The sequence below is a fragment of the Musa acuminata genome, chromosome BXJ2-8, assembly GCF_036884655.1.
Source record: "Musa acuminata AAA Group cultivar baxijiao chromosome BXJ2-8, Cavendish_Baxijiao_AAA, whole genome shotgun sequence".
Classification (NCBI taxonomy): Eukaryota; Viridiplantae; Streptophyta; class Magnoliopsida; order Zingiberales; family Musaceae; genus Musa; species Musa acuminata.
The window spans coordinates 3,567,450-3,590,396 of NC_088345.1; the positions used below are offsets into that span (position 1 = coordinate 3,567,450).

Consider the following 22,947-nt stretch of genomic DNA (forward strand, 5'->3'; position numbering starts at 1 on the left):
ATGTTCTTCACGATGCCAAAAATCACCATCATGTATCTTATTTTTGCTTCAAATGTTAATAAAGAAAAAGTCATAAATTATAGTCCGCTAAAGTCAAATTAAAATTTAATAGAAGTCATATCAATTTTACAGGGACAAATGATAATTTTTTTGGTAGTTAAAAGATTAATTTAATGATCTTGAAGGCATGAGATCACAGAAAGAGATGATATGGCACCATAAAGTAACGAAGTGACTATATGATTTGACTTCTACTCGAACATATAAAATAACGATGAGATGATGGCTTTGTAAAGAGAAGAGATGGAAAGCTCAAACAAAGCACTGCGGGCCAAAGACGGCGACGATGGCGAGGGCGGCGTCGAGTAGCCCGTAGGGCCCCGCCGGCGGCCCCGACGAATTCTTGGCCTTGATGTAGAGCGACCACCGCACGATGCTGGCCGCCAACAGGTAGTAGTTCCACCCCTCCGCGCCCCGAACGACCGGCCGGGCACGGCGGTAGGTCGCAGCCCGTGGTCTGCGGCGTGTGTAGGGAGATACCAATCACTGGGCGCGAGAGCAGTCGAACCAGCTCCGCTGCCCCCGGTGTCCTTGGCCTAGCACGGAGCAGTTAGGAGAGCGAAGCAGGGCACCGGAAGCTGGCGGGAGGCGCAGGTCGCTTCCCTGCGCCGTGTTCGTGGAGCCTGACCGCTCATCTTCTTCCGGGTGAGTTTGGTTGAATGTAAATGAACACGACCGCGCCCAAGGCAGACTCGATGTGAAGACCTGCAAAACAGGCTTGGGTCAAACAAGTCGTATACATAAGAAGTCTGGGTTCCTGTTCCCAACAACTGCCCAAGCCCAAACCAGATCACCATGTGACAATTTTATGCAGAGCAACTAGCAATTATTCCAAGTTGATATTAAAGTCCAAAAAAGAAAATTGTGGCATCAGGACAAGGAGACAATCGCAGATGATCCAACGAGTGAGACGGGTAACGTGAACGGTGCAGAAAGGACGAATAGTTCACCAGTGGAGTGTGGGCATCAGCCATGGCGTATAATTAAAGTTGCGTCGATTTCACGCATCACGGCTGTCCCGAACTCGACAAAATACACTCCTAGACGACATCCGGGGCAGCACCCATGGTCCATGTAAAGCTGCCATTACCAGCTGTTGAATATTTGGAAAGACCAAAAAGACCACGAGGCTTACCAACTTGTTGCTGCGGGCGCTGATGCAGGTAGGTTCATCCCAACTCGCCCGACGCAACCGTACTGCAGCGACGCCTGCTAACAAAGCATATGACAACACATCACGCGCACACAAGGTGTTCGATGAAATAAACGAGAAACGAGTTGAGATCGAGCTGGTACTCCCAGCCATATACCAAAGAACGACCAAATGTCTCTCGCATTTGAACTTGGTGCTTGGTTTTGGAGGGAAAAAACTCTGGCCACTGGTATATGCATATATAACTGTCACTTGAAAAGCAAGGGTTCCAACGGCTAGACGGGAAAACATGCGCTGACAGGATACTACCGAACTTTTGAAATGAGCAAGGAAGAAACCAGCTAGAGAATTAGTTCCCCCCCCCCACCCCCTAGCCTTTGAACTACACAAACTTTTAAGGGAAAAACACCCACCATGTCCTACGAGGCTGCTGGTGAATCATCATCAAGGATGCTTGGAGCGCCTCAGGTCTTCAACACTGTCGTCATCCAGGTCGTCTTCTTCCCCTCTCCTCCTCTTGTTGGGATTGGAAGCGGAAGAAGGCTGCTGCTGCAAGGCAATGTTGCTGTGAAGATCATCTTCATCATCGTCAACCTCATCTTCATCTTCTTGGTTGCAAGCATCAAAATCAACTCTTGCTGTGGCAGGTTGAGCAATCGGCTGCACAAGATATTCCCCATCATTATCATCATCCTGCAAAGAAAAAATTAAGAAAATTCTATCATGAACAGCAACAAAGAGCAGGAAAAAAACATGTAAAGAAAGTTGAACCAACAAACATTTAACTTACAGGAGAAAAAAAAGATATCTGAATCAACAGCATGTATTGCAATGCAGAACTGATTAGTCGATATCATGGCTACAAATGATATAACAAGCAATAACATCTTGAGAATCATGTTTTTTATTCCATCAAGAACATAAATTCAAAGAACTGAAAATTGTTTGAAACAAAAAAGCAGTTTCACTCAGCTAGGCAAAATGATCAGCCAAACCAAAACATTCTGGGACAATCTATGGTTGACCAGTACATCATAAATGTATTGATGCAAGAAACCAGTATTTTCATGCTGAGCCTTCAAGACCAAGATGGCTCTCTTTCAGACATCCAATGGCATGCATCACATTCAAGCACAATTTGTCTGAATCTAGATCCAAACAAAATAATCCATCCCGATTAGGAAATGTTTTTGTGTTGAATCTAGGTTCTTTATTGATTTGACAACATGAGATGAATATCAATATATGTTGAATAATTGCTACAAATAATGACAGTTTGTATCTGTTTCTCATTTCTCAGATAATATGTACGTTAGATCATGCAATTTGAGAACACCTAAATTTAACCACAAGAATGGTCAAGCTCTCGAGAAGGCTTTTACAAATATAGGTCACCTCTCCATACTGCAACCTTGCAATAATCCAAAGAAGAAGATTAAAAGTTGTGTCAAAGATATAGATGACAATACATAGTCCAAAGCTTCATAAACAGTAAAAGATCATACTAGACTAATCAACATATTCTAGAACCAATACGATACCATTTTCAATCAAACTCATAAATACTCGATATATAAGATTCAGAATCACCATGTAAAGAAAAGACAATTCTAGTATAATGCTACTCATAACCAATGCTATAATGTTGCGGCAATAATTTAAGGGCTCATGATCCACTACAACATAGACTGCTAAACAAACTATTCTCCTAGTTAATACAATTTTTTATTTGTTATAACAAGAAATAAGCAAATCATTCAATAAAAATCCATCGGATAATGTGATAAGTAGAAAATATGATGTGATAGCAATTCAATTTAAACAACTATGTCTCTTCATATCTGAAAACCCACTGTTAATCAGAGAACAAAAGCAGAATCTTTAAATTAAAGGCATAACTTATAAAAGATATTGAAAATGCCAATACCATATAGCAACATAAAGATATAACAATCAATTGCACATCCATAACATCTAAGCCTGGTACAAAAATCAAAACAATCAATAATCAACGAAAGAATAAACTGTTATTCAAAGTACACATTCAATAAGCTCCAATAAGTTATTATACCTCATCCTCATCTTCGCCATCATCATCACCTTCTGCAGAATATCTATCTTCATTCACTCCTTGCTCGTCCTCCTCCCCGATCTCTCCATTCTCATCCTCATCCCCTTCGCCTTGTTCGTGGCCATCAATCTCCCCTTCTGCACTCATCAATCTGCCTGAGCTTCCAGGTTCACCATCGTCCTCTTCATCCTCAACATCTTCCTGGTCTTCATCCCCATCCCCATCTTCATCCTCGTCGTCCACCTCTTCTTCACCCTCCTCTTCAACCCCATCCACCTCTTCTTCACCCTCCTCTTCAACCCCGTCCACCTCTTCTTCACTGTCCCCAACATCATGCACCTCAACCACATCGTCCTCGTCCCTTTCCTCCGCATCAATCTCCTCCCCCAAATCATCATCAATGTCTTCATCTTCATCATCATCCTCGATGTCATCATCCTCTTCCTCCTCATCCTCTCCTCCATCAGCTGCCATGACTGGGGCCACCCGAAATCCATTACATGCATTATACCTCCGCTCCCCACCATTGGCATCGATCCTCCTAGCAGTCTCAGTCTCCTCTTCAGCATCACTCTCCTCTTCCTCGTAAACATCAACAATCCCACCCACTCCACCGGTACCGACACCATTCATTAATTTCCCAGCTCGATCATCAGCATCGACCTCGCCGCTCCCAGGATCCTCTTCCTCATCCTCATCTTCTTCGTCTTCCTCCTCTTCTTCGTCATCAGACTCCGGTCGCTCATTCTCATCGGCATCCATCTTATCAAGATATCTCAGAGTCCGGATCATTCCGAATACCCTTGATCGGTAATCCTTGATCCTCGTGACAGGGCATTCATAGAGGTCCAAGGAAACGAGCCGGAGCTGAGCCAGAGGCGCCAAGTCCTCCAGGAACTGGATCCGGTTGTTGGATAGATCGAGATCCCGAAGTGACTCGAGCCCCGACTCCACCAAAAACTCGAGCCCGCCAGCTATACGGTTGTCGGAAAGAATGAGCCGCTGCAGATTCCGCAGTCGCGGGAACTTCTCCAGCGAGGACACTCCGACGTTAGCGATTGAGAGGTGCTCCAGCGACTGGTACCTCTCCAGAATCTCCGGCGGCGGTAGCCGGCCGTGGAGACACTTCACGGAGCCGTCCAGCGTAAGGCTCCGCGGCGGCGGCGCCGTCGAAGAGGAGTTCGTCTGACCTCCTAGCGCCGCCTCCACGGCCCTCTCCCAGGCCTCGTCCATCTACCAAAGCAAGCAAACCACAAACCCACAAACCCTCGACTCCACAAACGATCAATAGAAAGCACCAAACCTGATCAAATAAAACCCCTACCGACCAACAAGCACATCAATTCCTCCCGATCGAAACAACCATTCCGATTCCGCTCGTGGATCGACAGCAACTAACAGAGATGAATCGTGAACCGAAAGGAAAGAGAAATTGGCCAACAAAAACCCAACCCCAGGCAGAAATACTGCTCGTCCCCAACCTTTATCCTCCCAAGAGAACCCTCGAAACAAGACGAGATGCTCCTCCTCGCTCCTTCCTTTTATTTCCCACTTCCATAATTTGCCCATGTTCTATTTCGAATTTTTATAAATGGGGGATATTATGCGGCTCGAGGGCTGCAGCGGCGGCGGGAACGCGGACCGGGACGAGAACCGGGTCCGCACGAGGCCCGGGTGGGTGGGGCCATCGCTTCGATTATTGAGACTAAGAATCGGCGAGATCCGTTGGATCGGAAGCCTCGGATCGATGACGTGTGAACAATCTACGGCTGGATGACGGTCGACGGGGGAATGTGTTTCCTTTGAGAGAATGAGAGATAGAGGCAGTTGTTCCGCCAGATAAATTTAGGAGGAGCGTGACAGACGTGCGTAAGCCTACTGCGGGCCTCCCGTCTGACGAAAGCTCGACGTTGTAGGTCGATCCGGACCGTAAAATGACGGTTCTCGTCGATGAGAGGCTAGATTCCTTAATCTCAGCCGTTCATTTTGTGGGCATAATTACTTAATTAGAAGGCATATTTGTATGACCTGGACTGGTTTTGTCTTTAGCTAAAGGTTTCTTGGCGATTTGTCTGTTGGCATCACGGCGTTTGATCTCACGGAGTCAACAACCTAACGGCCGATCAACAGGAAATCTTAGCTCCAACTAGCGCATCAAGCCATTGTGTGTTCAGACTTCAAACCTGCTTTCCCGCCGAACCCGAGCTTAAGAGCAAAGCCTCGATTAAGGATGATCACAAGTGCACCTAAATCACAATCGGATCAATATGTGTAGTCGGGTGAGTATATGGGATATTCAACCATTGATATAAAATTCAAATGATATTATGAATTCTTAAAATAAGTGGATATGGTACCTTCTCATTAAATTATTATTATTATATATATATATATATATATTTATATTTATCGCATGAAGTTTAAAATATTTAATATTTAAAAATAAAATATGGCTATAGTTCATTATTACTATATCAATATATAAAGTATATTTAAATAAGATTAGTATTCGTAACCCAATTTTATTATTCACCATCTTTTTTTAAATTTTAAATATTTATTAAAAATATTTCTTTTAATGGGATTTTTTTTTTCTCCACAAAGGACAACCTCGAGAGCGTGACAAGTGATGTCATATAACGTAGTTTGGGGGGGTTTTGTTGTGTGTTTTTCGTTCTCATATGTCAACAAGAAGCATGAGATGATGATCAGCGGTTGTGAGAAAAAAATATATAAAATTAATTATACAAAGATTATAAATAATAATTTTTTATTATTTTTAAGGGATTGTGAATAATAAGGGGATTATCAATGTTATTAAAGGGGATATAAATAGTAGGTTTCTAATTAAACATTTTTTTTTGGAAAAAAAACATCTTTATAATCTTTTTTATCCATTATTTTTAATTTTCTTATTTGGTGTCCTAGTTTTCCTCTAATGTTTTAAATATTCGTCTATCCGGGGTTTGTTGGTTTCATCCTATCTTATTATAATCTCAAAATCGAATCATGAGGTATAGTAAAACATCCAAGTTTTAGGATGGTGAAGTATCATAATAAAACAAAAGACGAGCATGACGAAATGAAAATAAAACGATGACGAGAATATTTAGGGTATTAGAAAAAAACTGAAGGCACGAAAAAAAAAAAAAAGACATAGAGAAAAAGCCCAAAAAGATAAATCTTTTTTGGAAAATAATTTTTATTTAAATTAATTATATATTTAAAAAATATAAATATACAACCAGAGTTAAAAAAAGATATCACTATTTACGACCCTATTTACTATTTATAATATCATTTAAAGAAATTTAATATTTCTAAATTATCCCTTTATAAATGGATATATATATATAAATATATATATATATATATATATATATATATTCTTCTTCCTCCTTTTTATCCTTTTAGTTTTTTTCTTTTTTTCTTTTTTTCTCCCTTTTCATCCTCTTTTGTTCTCCACAAAAAATATGATATCGTGGGGTGTCAAGTGGCATCATTGATGGTGACGATGATGATGATGTTGAGAGAGCAAGATAAAATAGGGGATCATGCGAAAAAATAAAATCAGTAATATTAATTATGTAAATAATAAAATAAAAAAATTATTATTTTTAAGGTGATTATCAATAGCAAGAGGTTGTTTACGTGGGCCGGTCCTTGTTTGAAGGACCCACATGGATCGAATGTTTCATTGGACTCGGGCTGAAAGCCCGTTTCGATCCGGTCCATCGGTGCTCCGTCGTCATAATCATCATCTCTCATCCCTCTCGGCTCGTCACTCGGTTCGCAACAAGCGGGGGGGCGATTCCAATGGCCTCGATACCCATCTCAACGCCCTTGGGCTTCGCAGCCGCCGCATCCTCCTCCGCCCGCTCCCGCTCCATCAAACCGGCTCCTCCCAGGTTCCATTTCCACTCCCCTTTGTCTCTGTTTCCGATCTCTCCTCTTTTGCTCTCTAATGTTCTTAATTGCCTCTTGCTGCTCCCAGAAACATGTTCCATCCCTATGCCTCGCTTGATGTCCCCGGTGAGCATTCCTCTCCATCTCAACAGAAAAACTAGCCAGTGAATGGCTAATTTCTTTTTCTCTTGGTAAAGATACGTGCTTGCACCGAAAACTTTTAGATTTGATGGAAAAAAAGGGAAAGATTTGTAATGCTTTTTAGTCCACTTGATTAATAGGGCAAACAAAGCATGCTTCTTGTGAGCTTGCTGGTGCAAACATGTGAGATAAATTACCGAGGTTCTCGTTTTTTATGGATAAGAAGTTCCAGTACAAGCGTCGAGAAAAGGGTTAAAACGGGGAAATTTGCAGCTTTAAGATTATTTGATCAAAATTTAAGAATTCATTGGCTTCGATTTATTGGAAGACAGACTGGATGAGTTGAAATAGATGTCCTGCTTGGTTAGCACACAGATAAATATCAAGTTAAAAAGAAGTGCATCATTTTCTTTAGCTTTTTTGTCTGAGCTGCTGCCCATTTTGATGCCACATGCTCCTATGGTTGATGGTGTCCCTGTTTGTCATAGTAGATGTACTAAAGTGAAACAATCGAGCTTATATTTCAATTTATTCCTCAAATTTGTGTGCAGGAAAGCACAATCAGGTTCACAGTTTGTCTTTGAAGCTCAGCGAACTTCAACATCGTTCTTTTAGGTGCGTTAAGCACGTTATTTCTTTATTCCTGTTGCTCTTTTGTATAACTCGGATGACAGTGCTTATTTATTTAGATCTTCTTCTATTTATCATAGAGAAATGCTAGTGACATGTTAGTATATAGTTACTTTTGACATGATGACACTCATTCCAATATCTAAGCATCAACACAGTGAATGTTACCAATTCCAGGTGCTTCTCAGGATCCATGTCTCTGTAACAATAAATCCTGCTATGGGTGGAGGTGATGACTGGATAACATTACCCCTCTACTGGTCCGTTGTTGATTAGGCAAAGGGTTACTTGACAAACACAATAGGTCATGCAGATGTTGACTTTTAGATGCTGTATAAAGGATAAATAGAGAAAATTTGGTCCCTGGAAATTTGATATATGGGAAAAAAGATCATGCACTAGAAGAAGTACCAGACAGGTAATTCTCATGGAAAATCTTTGGAGGGTCTTTAGGGGCATATCACAATACAACTATTGGCATCCAGAGAAGGCTGAGTTCTGTGCTGGTAGTTTATCGAATTTGGTTTATTTGTAAGTTTGATAGGTGGGCAATGTGAGCAGGCTAGCTTGATGTATTGATGATGCATCTGGAAGGGTTTCTACAATGCACAATCTTGTAGCATCATATGTATTGGCGAGTTGACAGTCAGGAATTGGTATATGGAAACATGAAACCTGATTACTTCAAGAAGAAATAACACTTCCTATCAGAAAGCCTCTTGATAGCTAACAACAAAGCAATCTAATTTCATTACATAAATGGAAATAGAAAAAAAACCAAGGATGTTCCTTGAGCCCTTGCAATATTTTATATCTATAAGGCTACTGGCACCAAGAAGTCCTAATCTATATCAAGAATTAAAAACTAGAATAAATTAATTCGAAATTACATATGATAATTGCTAAAATAATTATAAGAGACTGTTATTCTAGTTCTATTGCTGTTTTCCTGCTATTCCTTGTTGGGGTTTGTACGGGTTGGCAGCCTGTAATTGGGCTTCAGGCAGCTGGAATCAGCTTCATCGAAACCCTGGACTGGGTTGACATCAAATAGGACTGAGATGTCTGCTTCTGAACTGTCTGGGCCTGCTTTATCAAGAGATCAGTGGCTGGTTGGTCTTTGTAACAGATCCTATTCCCTCTATAACCTCTATTTCTCAGTCAAATCTTAGTTGAGATAGGACTGCTATCCTGGAGTCTATTGTCAAAATTGCAGTAGACCGCAGTCCTGCTTGAAATATAAAACCTTCCTATCCTAATCAACATAGGGGTCTCTGTTGCTTTTCTCATATCCTTGCCAAAGCTTCCCACTTTAGTCAGCAACATCTCCGGATTATAATAGGCATGATCAGACGCTGATATGGCTGCCATACTATCACCAGTCATCCTTTTTGGCTGGACCCGTTGTGATAATGCCAATTGTCCCAAATTGTCCAAATATGGATTGTTCAGCATCTTAGGTTGGCCGGCCTGGTCAGGTTTGCATTAACTTGTAGTTACTTTATAACAGAAAATGGTTCTGTTGCCTCGATCATACTTAAACATGAGGCTCTTCCTTGTTATTGTTGAAAATTCACAGGAACATTTGCCATGTCTTTGTTCTTTGGGCAATGGCATATAGAAAATCACTTCAACAAGTTCATCTAGTTGATGTTTTTGGAAGCTAATTTTTGGCTTTAATATTTTCATGTTCTGTAGCTCACCTTGCATTACGATCAGAAATGGAAGCATGAACTTTTTGTTGTAGCTTTGATCACCATGCAAGATCACAGATAACAACTTCCATTGAATTAGAACAGTTTGAGTTTTAACAACTGAAAAAAGTGGAATAGTAATCCTTTTTCCATTGCCATGATAGGGTAAGTTGTCATCAGATTGTTAGTGGTTGTGAATGGTGACTAATAGTATCGTCTTACTAACTTTTTAGTTTGAATCTCCTATGTCTTATGACTGTTGGTTAGGTAATTGTCATATTATCAGATTGTAGTTATCCTTGTTGTGTCAATCAAGAATAAAAAAATACATATGGAAATGTGGTTCTTGCTAATAGATGAGAGCTCTCATATTGTAATGTTTTTGCCTGTGAACTTTAAGCAACAATTGAATATTTGTGTGCAGTATTCATGAAAATTGTAAATCATTTAGACTTTAAGATTGTTGATGATGGTAGATTATCTTCCTTGGATTTAAGAAGCTCCAAAAGGGCGTACCAATTGCACGAGGCTCCAGCCGATGCAGGTCATGAGTCTACTATATCTGCTCCCTAGACTAGGTTTTTGGAAGATAATAGATCTAAATGTGAGTATCACCTACCTTTCGCCACTTATGACTGTTGGTTAGGTAATTGTCATATTATCAGATTGTAGTTATCCTTGTTGTGTCAATCAAGAATAAAAAAATACATATGGAAATGTGGTTCTTGCTAATAGATGAGAGCTCTCATATTGTAATGTTTTTGCCTGTGAACTTTAAGCAACAATTGAATATTTGTGTGCAGTATTCATGAAAATTGTAAATCATTTAGACTTTAAGATTGTTGATGATGGTAGATTATCTTCCTTGGATTTAAGAAACTCCAAAAGGGCGTACCAATTGCACGAGGCTCCAGCCGATGCAGGTCATGAGTCTACTATATCTGCTCCCTAGACTAGGTTTTTGGAAGATAATAGATCTAAATGTGAGTATCACCTACCTTTCGCCACTTCTGGTGGATGTTCCTCGTGCATTTATACAGCAATAAAGCTATTCCACTTATCTAGCAAAATCCAGAAAATTATTTGTAAATTCTTTAGTCTTTGATGTTGTTCCATTATTTCCTCTAACAAAGTAGACAGGCTCAATTAGTAACTATCGCCATCTCATATCTTGTTCACTCTTCACTATCAAGAAAAATGACAATTTTCTATTGTAAGTTCTTTAAGAAGATCTTTCAGTACTATCTCTACTTTTGTGGAATTTCTGTCAATTGTAGACTTCTGCCTTCTTGTAGGCATGATGCAGTCATAGAAGCAAAACAAGGAAATCCACCTATAATGCCTGCTGTCATGACGCCAGGAGGACCTTTAGATCTTTCCTCCATATTATTTCGCAACCGCATAATCTTCATAGGACAACCTGTTAACTCGCAAGTGGCACAACGAGTTATTTCGCAACTTGTGACGCTTGCTACTGTTGATGAAGATGCTGATATTCTGGTAAGTAATAGTTTAAAATTTGGTAGTATATTGCTCAAAGTTGTAAATGCATTGGGTGGACCATCGCTGCTTCATGATTCTTTTGATATTCTCTCTGGTGTTGTAATCTTCCTCTTCTCTAATGACTAAGTACCCTTCCCTTTCCAGATCTATGTTAACTGCCCTGGTGGAAGTACCTACTCAGTCTTGGCAATTTATGATTGTATGTCATGGGTAAGTTATTAAAATTGTGGGATTTTTATATCAGTCACTTTACTACTGTTACATTATTGTCGTTCAGAAAAAGTTCTTTCAAGCAAATTGTTGATTTTGGAGATCATCAATTTTCTTTTTAAGGAAAAAAACTTCTTATTGAAGACTACATCATTTTCCTTCCTACCAGGACTGATGTAGGTAATGCTTTTATCAGAATATGATGTAGAAATTTATTTTTCTCTTCTTAGCTCTGGAGAAAAATGGTTTGATGCTATTCTTACATCTGCACAAGTAACAAATATACTGGTAAATGTGGGTAAACTTCTGAGTGAATAAATCATCTTTAGTTAGAGGGGCCTAGCAAGTGAGAAAGGAATCACATATAGCATCCTAGGAAACCAAGAAAGGATATGTTTAGATATGATTTAATATCCGTGTGGTGTAATCAAACAATACTTAAGATTGAAGATATACCATTTTGTCAGGACCACCGGAAATACTTGTTTCATGCTGAAAGAACTTTAGAGCCATAGTCTCCAAGAAATCAAGAATGATGCATTTAATAACAAAAAGAACTTTCTGTATAGCACATCTGATATTCTAGATACAATATTCATCATTGAGAACCTTTTCTTAATTATCTATTGGAAATAACAACAATTATGTTCCTATCAAAAAATCAGTCATGTACTACTTTTGTCATGTATACTTCCTTTTCTTATCCTTCTTAGTCAAGACTGTCCTCGTTAACTTACAGTTTTAAAAAGTTTCATGCATTTTTAACCAAGTCCTACATTAGTGCTCAGACACAATCATGCTCAATTTTTGAGTCATCAAAGTACTCACTTAGACTGCAAGATGAGGATGACTTCCCATTCTTTAGTTCCCCATCTCTCGGACACCTAGTCTCTATAAGGGCAGGGACAAAAAGGTTTGTCTCCACTTTTGTTGTATTGCTTTTTCACTTTCCCAATGCTTGCCAAAACACTTCGAGGTGAAGTCTGATTTTCCTTTATCAGATTCCGTGGTCCTATTACAGATGGATTTGGTACCAGAAGATCTTTCTTGTTATTCTGTGATGTTTCTGTTTCTAGTCTGCAAAACTGCCAATGCAAAGTCAAATATCTTGTTGCACTTTACAAGACATTCAAAAGTATCATCCTAATTTTCAGATAGTAATGATCATCTTGTTCAGGCTTACCATTTTTCATATGAGTATATGTTGGTAGAGTAAATTGTTCCTGAGCTAATTTTGATCATTATCTTGAGGGTTTAATCCTGAAAAATTTCCAGGAAGAAAAATGATTATCCAAAAGGTGTTCTGTGACCATTGATTATTGTAAATTTATGGTTGTTTCTTTTTTTGTAAATAACCAGATAAAGCCGAAGGTGGGAACCGTATGCTTTGGAGTAGCTGCTAGCCAGGGTGCGCTTCTTCTTGCTGGTGGAGAAAAGGGGATGCGTTATGCTATGCCTAATGCTCGCATTATGATACATCAACCCCAAAGTGGATGTGGGGTATGGATTATTATGATTTATAGTATAGTGCACCAAGGAAATCGTTGATGCTTATTATGATCAGTGATATTGCCTCTCTTATTATTACCTAAATTGTGCATGTGCATACATACAGGGTCATGTGGAGGATGTTAGGCGTCAAGTAAATGAAGCTGTTCAGTCGCGACACGTGAGTTTCTATTTTCAATGGCATGTTGCAATTTTGTAGAAACTTTCCCCCTCCCTTTTGGAGTTGAAACTTATGAGAAGTCCAGTTGGTCTACAAATCCATGAGTCTCACAGGACTGAAAGGAATGATCTACATTATTGCATTTTGGGTTCCACTTAATTTTGAGGAGTATGATGGATCAAATGTTAAGAGGATTGAAGTGGAGAATAATGTTCTAAACCAAGCCAACTACTTAGGCCATCAAAAACAGATATAGGAAATAACACCAATAACCAAGTAATTTCCCCCTTCGTTTTGATCAAAGCGTCAAAATCAAATGTGCTTTATATTATTTGCAGAAAATTGACAAAATGTATGCTGCTTTTACTGGTCAACCTCTGGAGAAAATACAGCAGTACACTGATAGGGATCGATTCTTCTCTGCCTCTGAGGTAATATTCAATTTTTTCATATTTTAAGAGTGCCAAGCATCATCTTTCGATATTAGATCAGTGTCTTGTACTTCATAGTTGGATATTCTAGCTATTCTATTCTACTTTTTCAGGCCTTAGAGTTTGGTCTTATTGATGGGATCTTGGAAACAGAATATTAGCAAGATCATATGTTGCTGATAACCCCATCTTCATGGATGCTCATTATTTACGGTCAAGTTAGCCAGAATGGTTTAAAAGATGAAAGCCATTGATGAGCAAGGGAAAATGTGCAGGAATCATGCTTTGATGTTTTAAGGCATGTTAAGATCTTTTTAATTGATGATCCTGAAAACTTCCATAGCAGGGGACCTCATGGTTGACTCACTTATCTGTGGTTATTTGTTTTGATGTTCTTCACATTTGTTTCAATAGTATGTTCTGATTACTTATTAAAGCTACCACTTGTGCTTAAGATGGATGAGTATATCCATGACCCTGGAGATGAAGATCTCAATGTTTTCAGATTCTTGAACTGTGTTGAATGCCTTTTGTTGTGTCCTCTGCCATTTGGTTCCCAGGTCTCGTTGATGATCTTTGGTGATCCTATGCACGGATTCCAAAGCAACTTGTGATTAAGATGGATGAGTAAATCTGATCCTGGAGTTGAAGATCTCAATGTTTTCAGATTCTTGAACCGTGTTGAATGCCTTTTGTTGTGTGTCCTCTGCCATTTGGTTCCCAGGTCTTGTTGATGATCTTTGGTGATCCTTTGCATGGATTCCAAAGCAACTTGTGATTAAGATGGCTGAGTAAATCTAGGAACCTGAGGATGAAGATCTCAGTGATTTCAGATTCTCGTACTGTGTTAATGCCTTCTGTTGTATGTCTTCTGCCATTTGGTTCCCATGTATGGTTGATGATCTGTAGTGATCCTACGCACGAAGTTCAAAGCAAGTCGTAACCCGTGACTGCTTTGAGATCTGTGCGTGATCGCCGACATTTATCAACGGCGTAGATTGCTCGATCGATTCTATTTATACTCATCTGTTTGACCCCTTCTCTTTGATCGACGACGACTACGCATCGGGCAGAGCTGATGGAGAGCAAAGTGGAGTCGCTGAGTGCAGCATACGACGCGTTCGTCTTGGCGGCGGAGGCCGTAATGGAGGCCAAGGAGCAATCCGACGGACGGACGGCGCCCGCCACCGGCGTCGCCCTCGAGGCCTTCAAGCAGCGGTGGGAGATGTTCCGCGTCGCCTGCGACGAGGCCGAGGCGTTCATCGAGTCCATGAAGCAACGCATCGGCTCCGAGTGCCTCGTCGACGAGGCTACCGGCGCCGCCTGCTTGCAGCCCGGGCACCCTGACGCAGCCCCCGGGATCCCGCCTATCAGCGCCGTCCGGCTCGAGCAGATGAGCAAGGCCGTGCGGTGGCTCGTCATCGAACTCCAGCACGGCTCGGGAGCCGCTTCCGCCACCGCTTCCGCTTCTGCTGCGGCCCATTCTCACGCCTCCGCCCCCTTCGATGCCAGGTCCCCCGAGGACGCCGGCCAATAGGTACGCACGATCCATCGTTACACGTTCCTTTGCAACCCTAATCGAGAATAGTCTGTGCAATTGCGATCCCCATTGGTCTTACGCTGTGATCCGGGGGGTCGAACTGTGTGACGCTTATACTTTCCGAAATAGTCTGTCCAAGTTCCTATCTTCAACACTGAGAAAACAAATCAAGAATGAGTTTGCTGCAGTACATTTCAGCAATTTCTTGAGACAGCATTTTGGAACTCATGACATAAAGAAAGACATGATACATTCTACTTTATAAGCCTGAGAAAGAGAGACAAAAATGCGTTCTTGGAGACATGATACCAACTGCATTATTGCTGGTTTGTCGATCGATGCTAGGGCTAGTGTAGAACATGTAGAACATGCTTTCTTTCTGATGAATCAAAATTTGATGCCCTGACTCATAAATTTTCATTGTGTTCTTGGCATTCAAATTCTACTGCAATGAGTCTTACCGGTCCCTCTTGATTCCCATGTCCTTTTTGCAGAGTATGGTGGTGTTTTCTGGAGTAACAAACACCATATGGTCCTCATGAACATGCTCTTGGTATTGTGCATATTGTGTTTGTAGTTAATTGTAGTAAAGATCGAGCCACTCCAATCACAAGCAACATTGATCCAGTGCTGGTTGAATCCCAATGCAAAGTGGGTCGAAATATTCTTATGGGTTTGGTGCCTATGTACTTGCTTTTGTTGCTGTCACACAGTATTTTCCCAATGTGCAGACATTACTCCTGTTCATCATTGTCGAGACATATGTGATAGATAGTGTGGCCATCTATTTTCCTGTTGTCAGTTTTAGACCAACAATGAAAGTTCAAAGTTGATAGTGGAAAATGATAACTTCATCACATTCTTGTCTGACTCATAAATAGCTTCTTCCTTAAAGAATGCATGTGTGTGCTAATCCACTAAAGCAATTCATCCAATTTGGGTATCCAGCAAAGATGCTTAATCATTTCAATTTTAATATGCAACTAGCAAATGATATGCCAAAAATTATACTTCTGAAAACATGTCAGTCATTGCAACATAATTTCATATGTTTTGTCTTTGCAATACATCGATATGATTATTTATCTAAATAATATTTTTGTTGAGTATAAATTTTAAGTTAAAGTTAATAATAATAAATATTAATTTCATATTTGAATCCTTATAAAGACATCTGATGTATAATTTAATAAAATAGAAAAAAACAATTAATTAAAGAAAAAGGAGCCATACATCCAAATAGATGTTTATTTATGTCAAACCACACGAGCTTTCATAAAGATTAAAAGGAGGGCATCAAAGGTGGCCTCTTCTTATTCGTGTGGACCTCAACGACTCAAAGGGTGGGTGGGTGGGTGGCTCAAATATCTCCCTCCCTCCGCTTCCTCCTCCTCACTCAATGGCTGTCTGCTTCCGTTGTCATCGGACCGCGCCCTCTTCTGTCGACCACTACCGAACCCTCGCAAGAAAGAACAAGGTGTGGCCTGCCTCAGTCCCTTCTCTTCTCGCTGGACACGAAGCGATCAGAAAGTGGGGTTTCCAGATGAAATCCTCCAATGGGTACCCTCTCAATGTAGTTTCCTCCCAGAAAGGTGAATCCTCCCCCCCGCCCCCTATCCGATCCCAATTGTTTCTTGTGTTCTTCATTTGTGTTTCGTATGACAAGTTCATGCTCTACTGAATAATTTTAGGGTACGGAAACGAGTCAATCGTCCCTCGGCGATTGTAGCTTTGTTTGGTGAGGTCTGAAACACACATTGTGAGTTAGATCAGAACAGCCGGGTAGGAAGAATTGACATATTGACATAAACAATCACCAGTTACTTCCTTATTTGTTCTGCGAATTATGGTGAAATGCGGGATCGTGGTACGAGAATCTGATTCGATTTGAGTGGCAGAAACCTTGAAGAAGCTAATATTGCGTTATAACGCTTAGTTGAAACAAACAAGATTTTACGGTTCTTGATTCTTGAGTTCACCACACATGGAGAATGTGGTTGTTATTTTCATTTATTCGTGCCGTGACATGAAGTAGCTTTAACTGAAAATTATTCTGCAGAAGAGCCATATATCGTTCATTCTAAAGCCAAAGAAGACCAAATTGACAGCACAGTGAGTATTACTGTTGTTGGGGCTTCTGGAGACCTTGCCAAGAAGAAGATCTTTCCAGCCCTCTTTGCTCTCTTTTACGAAGATTGTCTTCCAAAGGTTTGATTTATATTCTTATTTTGTTGCTAATTTATTTAGCATCACTTTTTTCAAAAATTTCCAAAGGCCAGTCTATGTCTCTAATCTGTTGGTTTGACTTCATCTGCAAGCTTTGTTTATGCTTTTCTTGAAGCAACTTGAGACCTGAGTAAGAAATCACCATGGTTTATTTGTACTTTTGATGCAGCACTTTACTGTTTTTGGCTATGCTAGAACTCAACTAACCGATGAAGAGCTGAGGAATATGATCGGCAAGACTCTGACCTGCAGAATTGACAAAAGGTAATACCTTTGATAACTATGCCACACTACCTGCATGATTCATTGTTCTTGGTCCTGTATTCTGGAAATTGCTTTTCCTATTTGCTTTTGACGCTTAAGTTCATCGATTGAACAAGTGACACTTTATATAATTCTGATGATGTAGTTGCCTAATATATTCATGAAAATTTCTTTACTAGTCTAACCTTTTGGATGAATCTTGTTTATGAAGCAGCGAATGATTTTTATACCTCTTTTTTGAACATTGTTATAGGGAAAACTGTGGTGACAAGATGGAACAATTTTTGCAGAGGTGTTTCTACCATTCAGGGCAGTACAGTTCGGAGGAGAACTTTCTCGAGCTAGACAGGAAGCTTAAAGACAAAGAGGTTAGTTAATACATTCTGTTCTCTTTCACTTGTTCTTCTTCCACATTCCAATTGGCTCAAACTTTATTCATTAGTTGCAGTTGTATACATTCATTGGTTTATACATAGTCAAGTATGCGCTGATATAATTAAACTTAAGACTGATGTGATAGAAGGCTTTATGCCTGTTTGACAACAGATACAACAACTAATGTTCCACTTTTGAAGGGTCATACCTTAAGAAATCCCATGTAGACAACATAATCCTAGGTGACCTAATCCTTGTTAAGCAAGATTACAATGTCCTCGAAGTCATGATAAAGAACACAGAAATAATGCCAGACAATGTAAGGTGTTAAAGATTAACATTTGGTTAGCTCGTATTAATGCCATAGAATGTGATGTTCAAATTGGTGTTGTGGGAGACTTCATATGGTGGAAAAGGAAGGTTATGCAGTAGGAAGGGAGAGATCAAGGGGAAACCTTATTGGTCATTCTTATAGTGAAAATATTTTGATCGACAATTCATGTAACATAGCCAAAATGCGTTCCTACTGCATAGACAAATTGAAGCATTTCAATATATCTTGTGATGTACAATCGGGTGCTTCAGCCATTTTCCGTGGTCTAAACAATCGGGGTTCCTCAGTAATGAGATTACGGAGATTTCTTTATTCTAGGTAAATGAGATATTGTGTGGATGACTCACCAAATTGATTGGGAGGATTTTTCCTACGACAATGATGAGTCAGGCAATGCACGGCACATGTATCATTAAGTGAAAGTTCACCATAATTGGCTATTAATAAGATTTTGCATTATTGGTCCAGCTATTCAGAATCTTAGCATGCCAACCTACTTTCTAATTGATTTTATCAAGCACTATTCTTTTTGTGAATTAGTAAACTGGAAGATGCTAAGTTTTTCCTATAAATATGATTTTAAGCTTACAGGTGGGGAAGTCGGCAAATAGATTGTTTTATCTTTCGATTCCTCCAAACATATTTGTTGATGTGGTGAGATGTGCTAGCCGTACTGCGTCTTCAACAACTGGCTGGACCAGAGTAATTGTCGAAAAGCCATTTGGTCGTGACTCTCAATCTTCTGGAGACCTCACACGTTCTCTTAAGCAACACCTGACCGAGGACCAAATTTTCAGGTTTGTCAAGCAAAGAAACCTTTGATTTTTGATTTTTTTTTTCCCACCTTCCTATCTGCATAAATTTGTGCTCAGATCAGTAGAAGAAGACTGTTTCTACCTCATCTTTCAATAAAGAAATGGGTTAGTTTGTATAGCTTAAGATCAAAGTTCCAACTTCTCTCATCAGCTGCTCTTTCCACTCGTAGGATTGACCATTATTTGGGAAAGGAACTCGTTGAGAATCTTTCAGTTCTTCGTTTCTCCAACCTTGTTTTTGAGCCTTTGTGGTCCCGGAAGTTCATCAGGAATGTGCAGCTCATATTCTCCGAGGACTTTGGAACAGAGGGCCGTGGCGGGTTTGTCCTTCGTCTCTAGTTCACTCTAGGTAACTTTGATTAGATCTGCATTTCGGTTGATGTTTTCATTCTTGTCTGCAGATACTTCGACAACTACGGAATCATCCGTGACATAATGCAAAATCATCTTGTACAAATATTAGCTTTATTTGCCATGGAAACCCCTGTTAGCTTAGATGCAGAGGATATCCGAAACGAAAAGGTGCTAAAGATTTGCTTGTCATCATCCAACATCAATTAAGTTCCTTGCTTAAATCTTACATGTTTCTCTGTAGGTGAAAGTTCTACGGTCAATGAGGACTCTACAACTCGATGATGTTGTGGTCGGACAATACAAGGGTCATACGAGAGGTGGAAGATCTTTGCCTGCCTATATAGATGACCCGACAGTGCCAAAAGGCAGTCTCACACCAACATTTGCAGCAGCAGCCCTCTTTATCGACAATGCTAGATGGGACGGTGTGCCATTCTTGATGAAAGCCGGAAAAGCCTTGAATACCAGACGGTACCATCTCCTTTTTCTGCATTTGAGGTCATTTCTCGTCTTTGTTAGCTTGGTGATCGAGAAAAGGTAACTCGGTTGAGATTGCAGAGCAGAGATTAGGGTTCAGTTCAGGCACGTTCCTGGTAATTTGTACAAGCGAAATTTTGGGACCGACTTGGATAAAGCAACTAATGAGCTGGTGATCCGTGTACAACCCGATGAAGCCATATATCTGAAGATAAACAATAAGATCCCTGGGTTGAGCATGAGATTGGATAGTAGCAATCTGAATCTCCTGTATGCATCGAGGTATGAATTCACCATCAAATTATCAAAGGTATTTGCTTTACGTTTCACATGATGATCAGTGACTGGTCTATATAACATTAACAGATCAGTGAAGAGACGAATCAAAAGAGTAGAACAAAAGCTATGTTAATCTGATAACGAGATTTCTAGTTGTCACCCATATATAACCTGTCTTTGCCAATGCAGATTGGTAAAGTGGATGAGATTTCTAATTGTCGTTCACATATTTTGTCGATGCAAGATCCATAAACATTGATTCAAGATACATGATGATTTGTGAGAGAGATCTATCTATCTTTGACCCATTGGAAAACTGATTGCTTCCACATGATGATCAATGACCAGTGTATCTTCGAGAGATGTGATATGAGATTACCTTGGGTGGAGGCAGGAAACATGGAGACTGCTGATTCAGGGTGATTTGGTGACGATGCAGGTACCCTAGAGAGATCCCTGATGCATACGAGAGGCTGCTACTGGACGCGATCGAAGGCGAGCGACGGCTCTTCATCAGAAGCGACGAGCTGGACGCGGCATGGGAGCTCTTCACCCCGGTGCTGAAGGAGCTGGAGGACAAGAGGATCGCGCCGGAGCTTTATCCTTACGGCAGCCGAGGACCAGTTGGGGCACACTACCTTGCCGCCAAGTACAACGTGCGGTGGGGAGATCTCAGCAGCCAGTACTCCTAGAACAAGCTGATGACCTCCAGTCATCTACCCTTCTCTTTCCTCCTCCTCTCTCTCTCACTCTCTCTCTCTCTCTCTCTGTGTTACGAGTCGGAGGGGATGGCCGACGATGTTTCTTGATACATACATGCAGGGAGACCCCACTGCACCACCCATCCATCACACACGAATCTCGAAGAAATATTATTTGAGTGGTGCTGCATCAAGAGTCGTATTTGCCTGATCAGTTGACCATTAAGACTTGATATAACACTCACATACATATGCAACCGTCCGATATAGTGTACTTTTATAATTATATATTAGTACACTATATAGGATTGGGCCATAGCCTTATATAATATAATGATATATATATATATATATAACGGCGTCACGCTGACGCCTCGTGATAGTGATTTGAAGGGAAAAAAGAACACTCAAGCGGGGCCCACTCTTCGTGGGCGGTGACGATCACCGGCACGTGGGCGACATCGATGGCCCAGAAAGCACCACTTGGGCCCATCTTATCGTGAAACAGACGGCCCACGTCCTCCCACGTGCCGCACTCGATGCGTTATTAGGGCAAAGATCCAACGGCCCCGACTACTCCACCTTCATCCCTCTCGCGTTCCGCACTCGCTCCCTCTCTCGCTTTCCTCGGCTCCGTTCTCCTCCAGCGACGACGAACCCTAATCGATCCACCCATGCATCCATGGGGTTCATCAGGGTTCTGATGGCTGCTTAGCTTTCCTCGGACGGCTTCTGCTTTCTCGTGTTCTACTCGAGAAACCTTTCCCTTTTTTCCCGGTTTGTGTTTGTCCGTTCTGGAATTTCTTGTTTGAAGCCCTCTTGGGAGTGCTGGGCGGTTCGAATTCTTCATGAGGGTTCAGATCTTGTTCTTCTTCCCATTTCTTCTCGATTTATCGCTGTAGATCCCGAAAGATAATCTCTTGCTTTTCATGGATTTAGATCCATAATCTTTCCGCTCTCGAACAGCTTGGAAGCCCGTAGTTCTCATCCACGAATCCTTCGAATTCTCCAAGTTTTGTTCGAATCGTAGAAATTCCATGTAAAGCAAGGATCTTGTTGCGAACAATCCCGAATCCTTTGTTCTGGAGTTGTTTGTAGCGTAAGACCGCTTAAGATCCTTTATTTCTCCCTTTTTGACTCTCGCTTAGCAAAGCTTGAATTTTTGGATCGAGTTACGATCTTGATTGATGGTGGACTCAGATAACGAGTCCGGTGGACCGAACAACGCGGCGGGGAGCGGCGGCGAGTTCTCGTCGCCTCGGGAGCAAGACCGCTTCCTGCCGATCGCTAACGTGAGCAGGATCATGAAGAAGGCCCTCCCCGCCAACGCCAAGATCTCCAAGGACGCCAAGGAGACGGTGCAGGAGTGCGTCTCCGAGTTCATCAGCTTCGTCACCGGGGAGGCCTCCGACAAGTGCCAGCGGGAGAAGCGCAAGACCATCAACGGCGATGACCTCCTCTGGGCCATGACCACCCTCGGCTTCGAGGACTACGTCGAGCCCCTCAAGGTCTACCTGCAGCGGTTCCGGGAGATGGAAGGCGAGAAGATGGGGGCCTCATCGGGCTCGCACAAGGAAGCCGGCGGCGCCGGTGTGGGGATGTACGGCGGCGGCGGTGGGATGTACGGTTCCCCGACTTCGGCGACGTCGTATCACCATCAGATGTCGATGGGGGGAAAGGGCAGCTCAGCCGGCGGCGCCGGTGGGAGCTCTTCGGCTTCTTCGGCAGGCTTTGGAAGGCAAGGCAGGGTATGATCCATTCCTCTCTCTCTCTCTCTCTCTCTCTCTCTCTCTACAACAACTTGTTCCAGTTCTTTGCCTTCAGCAGCCTCTGTGTTAAGTACAGTGTTCCTCTTGAGAGCACAATTGAAGGGTAATAGCTGTATAATACCTGGAATTATGATTGGATATGCATAGACTTATACTCGATGACTTGTTAGCAGACTATGATCATGATGAGCTTATCATCCTCGAAAGTATCCTTCGCCTCTCTCTTTCTTTCTCTCAGCATCACATTACTGCTGTGAACTGCAAATGTCAGTCATATTGTGCTTAGCAATTTAGCATAACATCATGATGCACAGTCAAAAGAGATGGCCAGACAAGAATGGCATC

The 22,947-nt window shown here is 41.3% G+C and overlaps 5 protein-coding genes across 13 annotated transcripts; 4 read left to right on the forward strand and 1 right to left on the reverse strand.

Moving 5' to 3' along the window:
- Positions 1 to 224: 224 nt before the first annotated feature.
- LOC103993798 (acidic leucine-rich nuclear phosphoprotein 32-related protein 1) lies at positions 225 to 4,849 on the reverse strand. 9 transcript variants are annotated; one of them, XR_010489123.1, is made up of 5 exons: positions 3,594 to 4,849; positions 3,285 to 3,527; positions 1,627 to 1,906; positions 1,196 to 1,439; positions 225 to 765 (listed from the first exon to the last, which is right to left on the reverse strand). XR_010489123.1 is itself a non-coding variant. In XM_009413989.3 (3 exons), exons 1-2 carry the CDS (start codon positions 4,515 to 4,517, stop codon positions 1,658 to 1,660), a joined length of 1,482 nt encoding a protein of 493 aa, XP_009412264.2. In that variant the 5' UTR covers positions 4,518 to 4,849; the 3' UTR covers positions 225 to 765; positions 1,627 to 1,657. The 9 variants fall into 9 exon arrangements, 3 of the variants coding, with proteins under 3 accessions (XP_009412264.2, XP_064975966.1, XP_064975967.1); XR_010489122.1 differs by having other exon boundaries at positions 3,561 to 4,849; XR_010489121.1 differs by having other exon boundaries at positions 1,196 to 1,272; positions 1,371 to 1,439; positions 3,285 to 4,849.
- A 2,187-nt stretch (positions 4,850 to 7,036) lies between these two features.
- On the forward strand, positions 7,037 to 13,972 carry LOC135618736 (ATP-dependent Clp protease proteolytic subunit 6, chloroplastic-like). Its single transcript, XM_065119901.1, has 9 exons — positions 7,037 to 7,192; positions 7,279 to 7,316; positions 7,883 to 7,946; positions 10,951 to 11,155; positions 11,303 to 11,368; positions 12,728 to 12,868; positions 12,984 to 13,037; positions 13,376 to 13,468; positions 13,582 to 13,972. Exons 1-9 carry the CDS (start codon positions 7,101 to 7,103, stop codon positions 13,627 to 13,629), a joined length of 801 nt encoding a protein of 266 aa, XP_064975973.1. The 5' UTR covers positions 7,037 to 7,100; the 3' UTR covers positions 13,630 to 13,972.
- A 132-nt stretch (positions 13,973 to 14,104) lies between these two features.
- On the forward strand, positions 14,105 to 15,865 carry LOC135618737 (mediator of RNA polymerase II transcription subunit 32-like). The gene is made up of 2 exons (XM_065119902.1): positions 14,105 to 15,005; positions 15,503 to 15,865. Exon 1 carries the CDS (start codon positions 14,547 to 14,549, stop codon positions 15,003 to 15,005), a length of 459 nt encoding a protein of 152 aa, XP_064975974.1. The 5' UTR covers positions 14,105 to 14,546; the 3' UTR covers positions 15,503 to 15,865.
- Positions 15,866 to 16,351: 486 nt separating this feature from the next.
- On the forward strand, positions 16,352 to 21,027 carry LOC103993794 (glucose-6-phosphate 1-dehydrogenase, chloroplastic). The gene is made up of 10 exons (XM_009413985.3): positions 16,352 to 16,600; positions 17,068 to 17,216; positions 17,404 to 17,498; positions 17,752 to 17,866; positions 18,799 to 19,004; positions 19,193 to 19,342; positions 19,424 to 19,544; positions 19,618 to 19,847; positions 19,935 to 20,135; positions 20,572 to 21,027. Exons 1-10 carry the CDS (start codon positions 16,408 to 16,410, stop codon positions 20,822 to 20,824), a joined length of 1,713 nt encoding a protein of 570 aa, XP_009412260.2. The 5' UTR covers positions 16,352 to 16,407; the 3' UTR covers positions 20,825 to 21,027.
- Positions 21,028 to 21,420: 393 nt separating this feature from the next.
- Positions 21,421 to 22,761, forward strand: LOC103993792 (nuclear transcription factor Y subunit B-10-like). Its single transcript, XM_009413982.3, has one exon. The coding sequence runs from the start codon at positions 22,021 to 22,023 to the stop codon at positions 22,585 to 22,587; it is 567 nt and encodes a 188-aa protein (XP_009412257.2). The 5' UTR covers positions 21,421 to 22,020; the 3' UTR covers positions 22,588 to 22,761.
- The last annotated feature ends 186 nt before the right edge of the window (positions 22,762 to 22,947 follow it).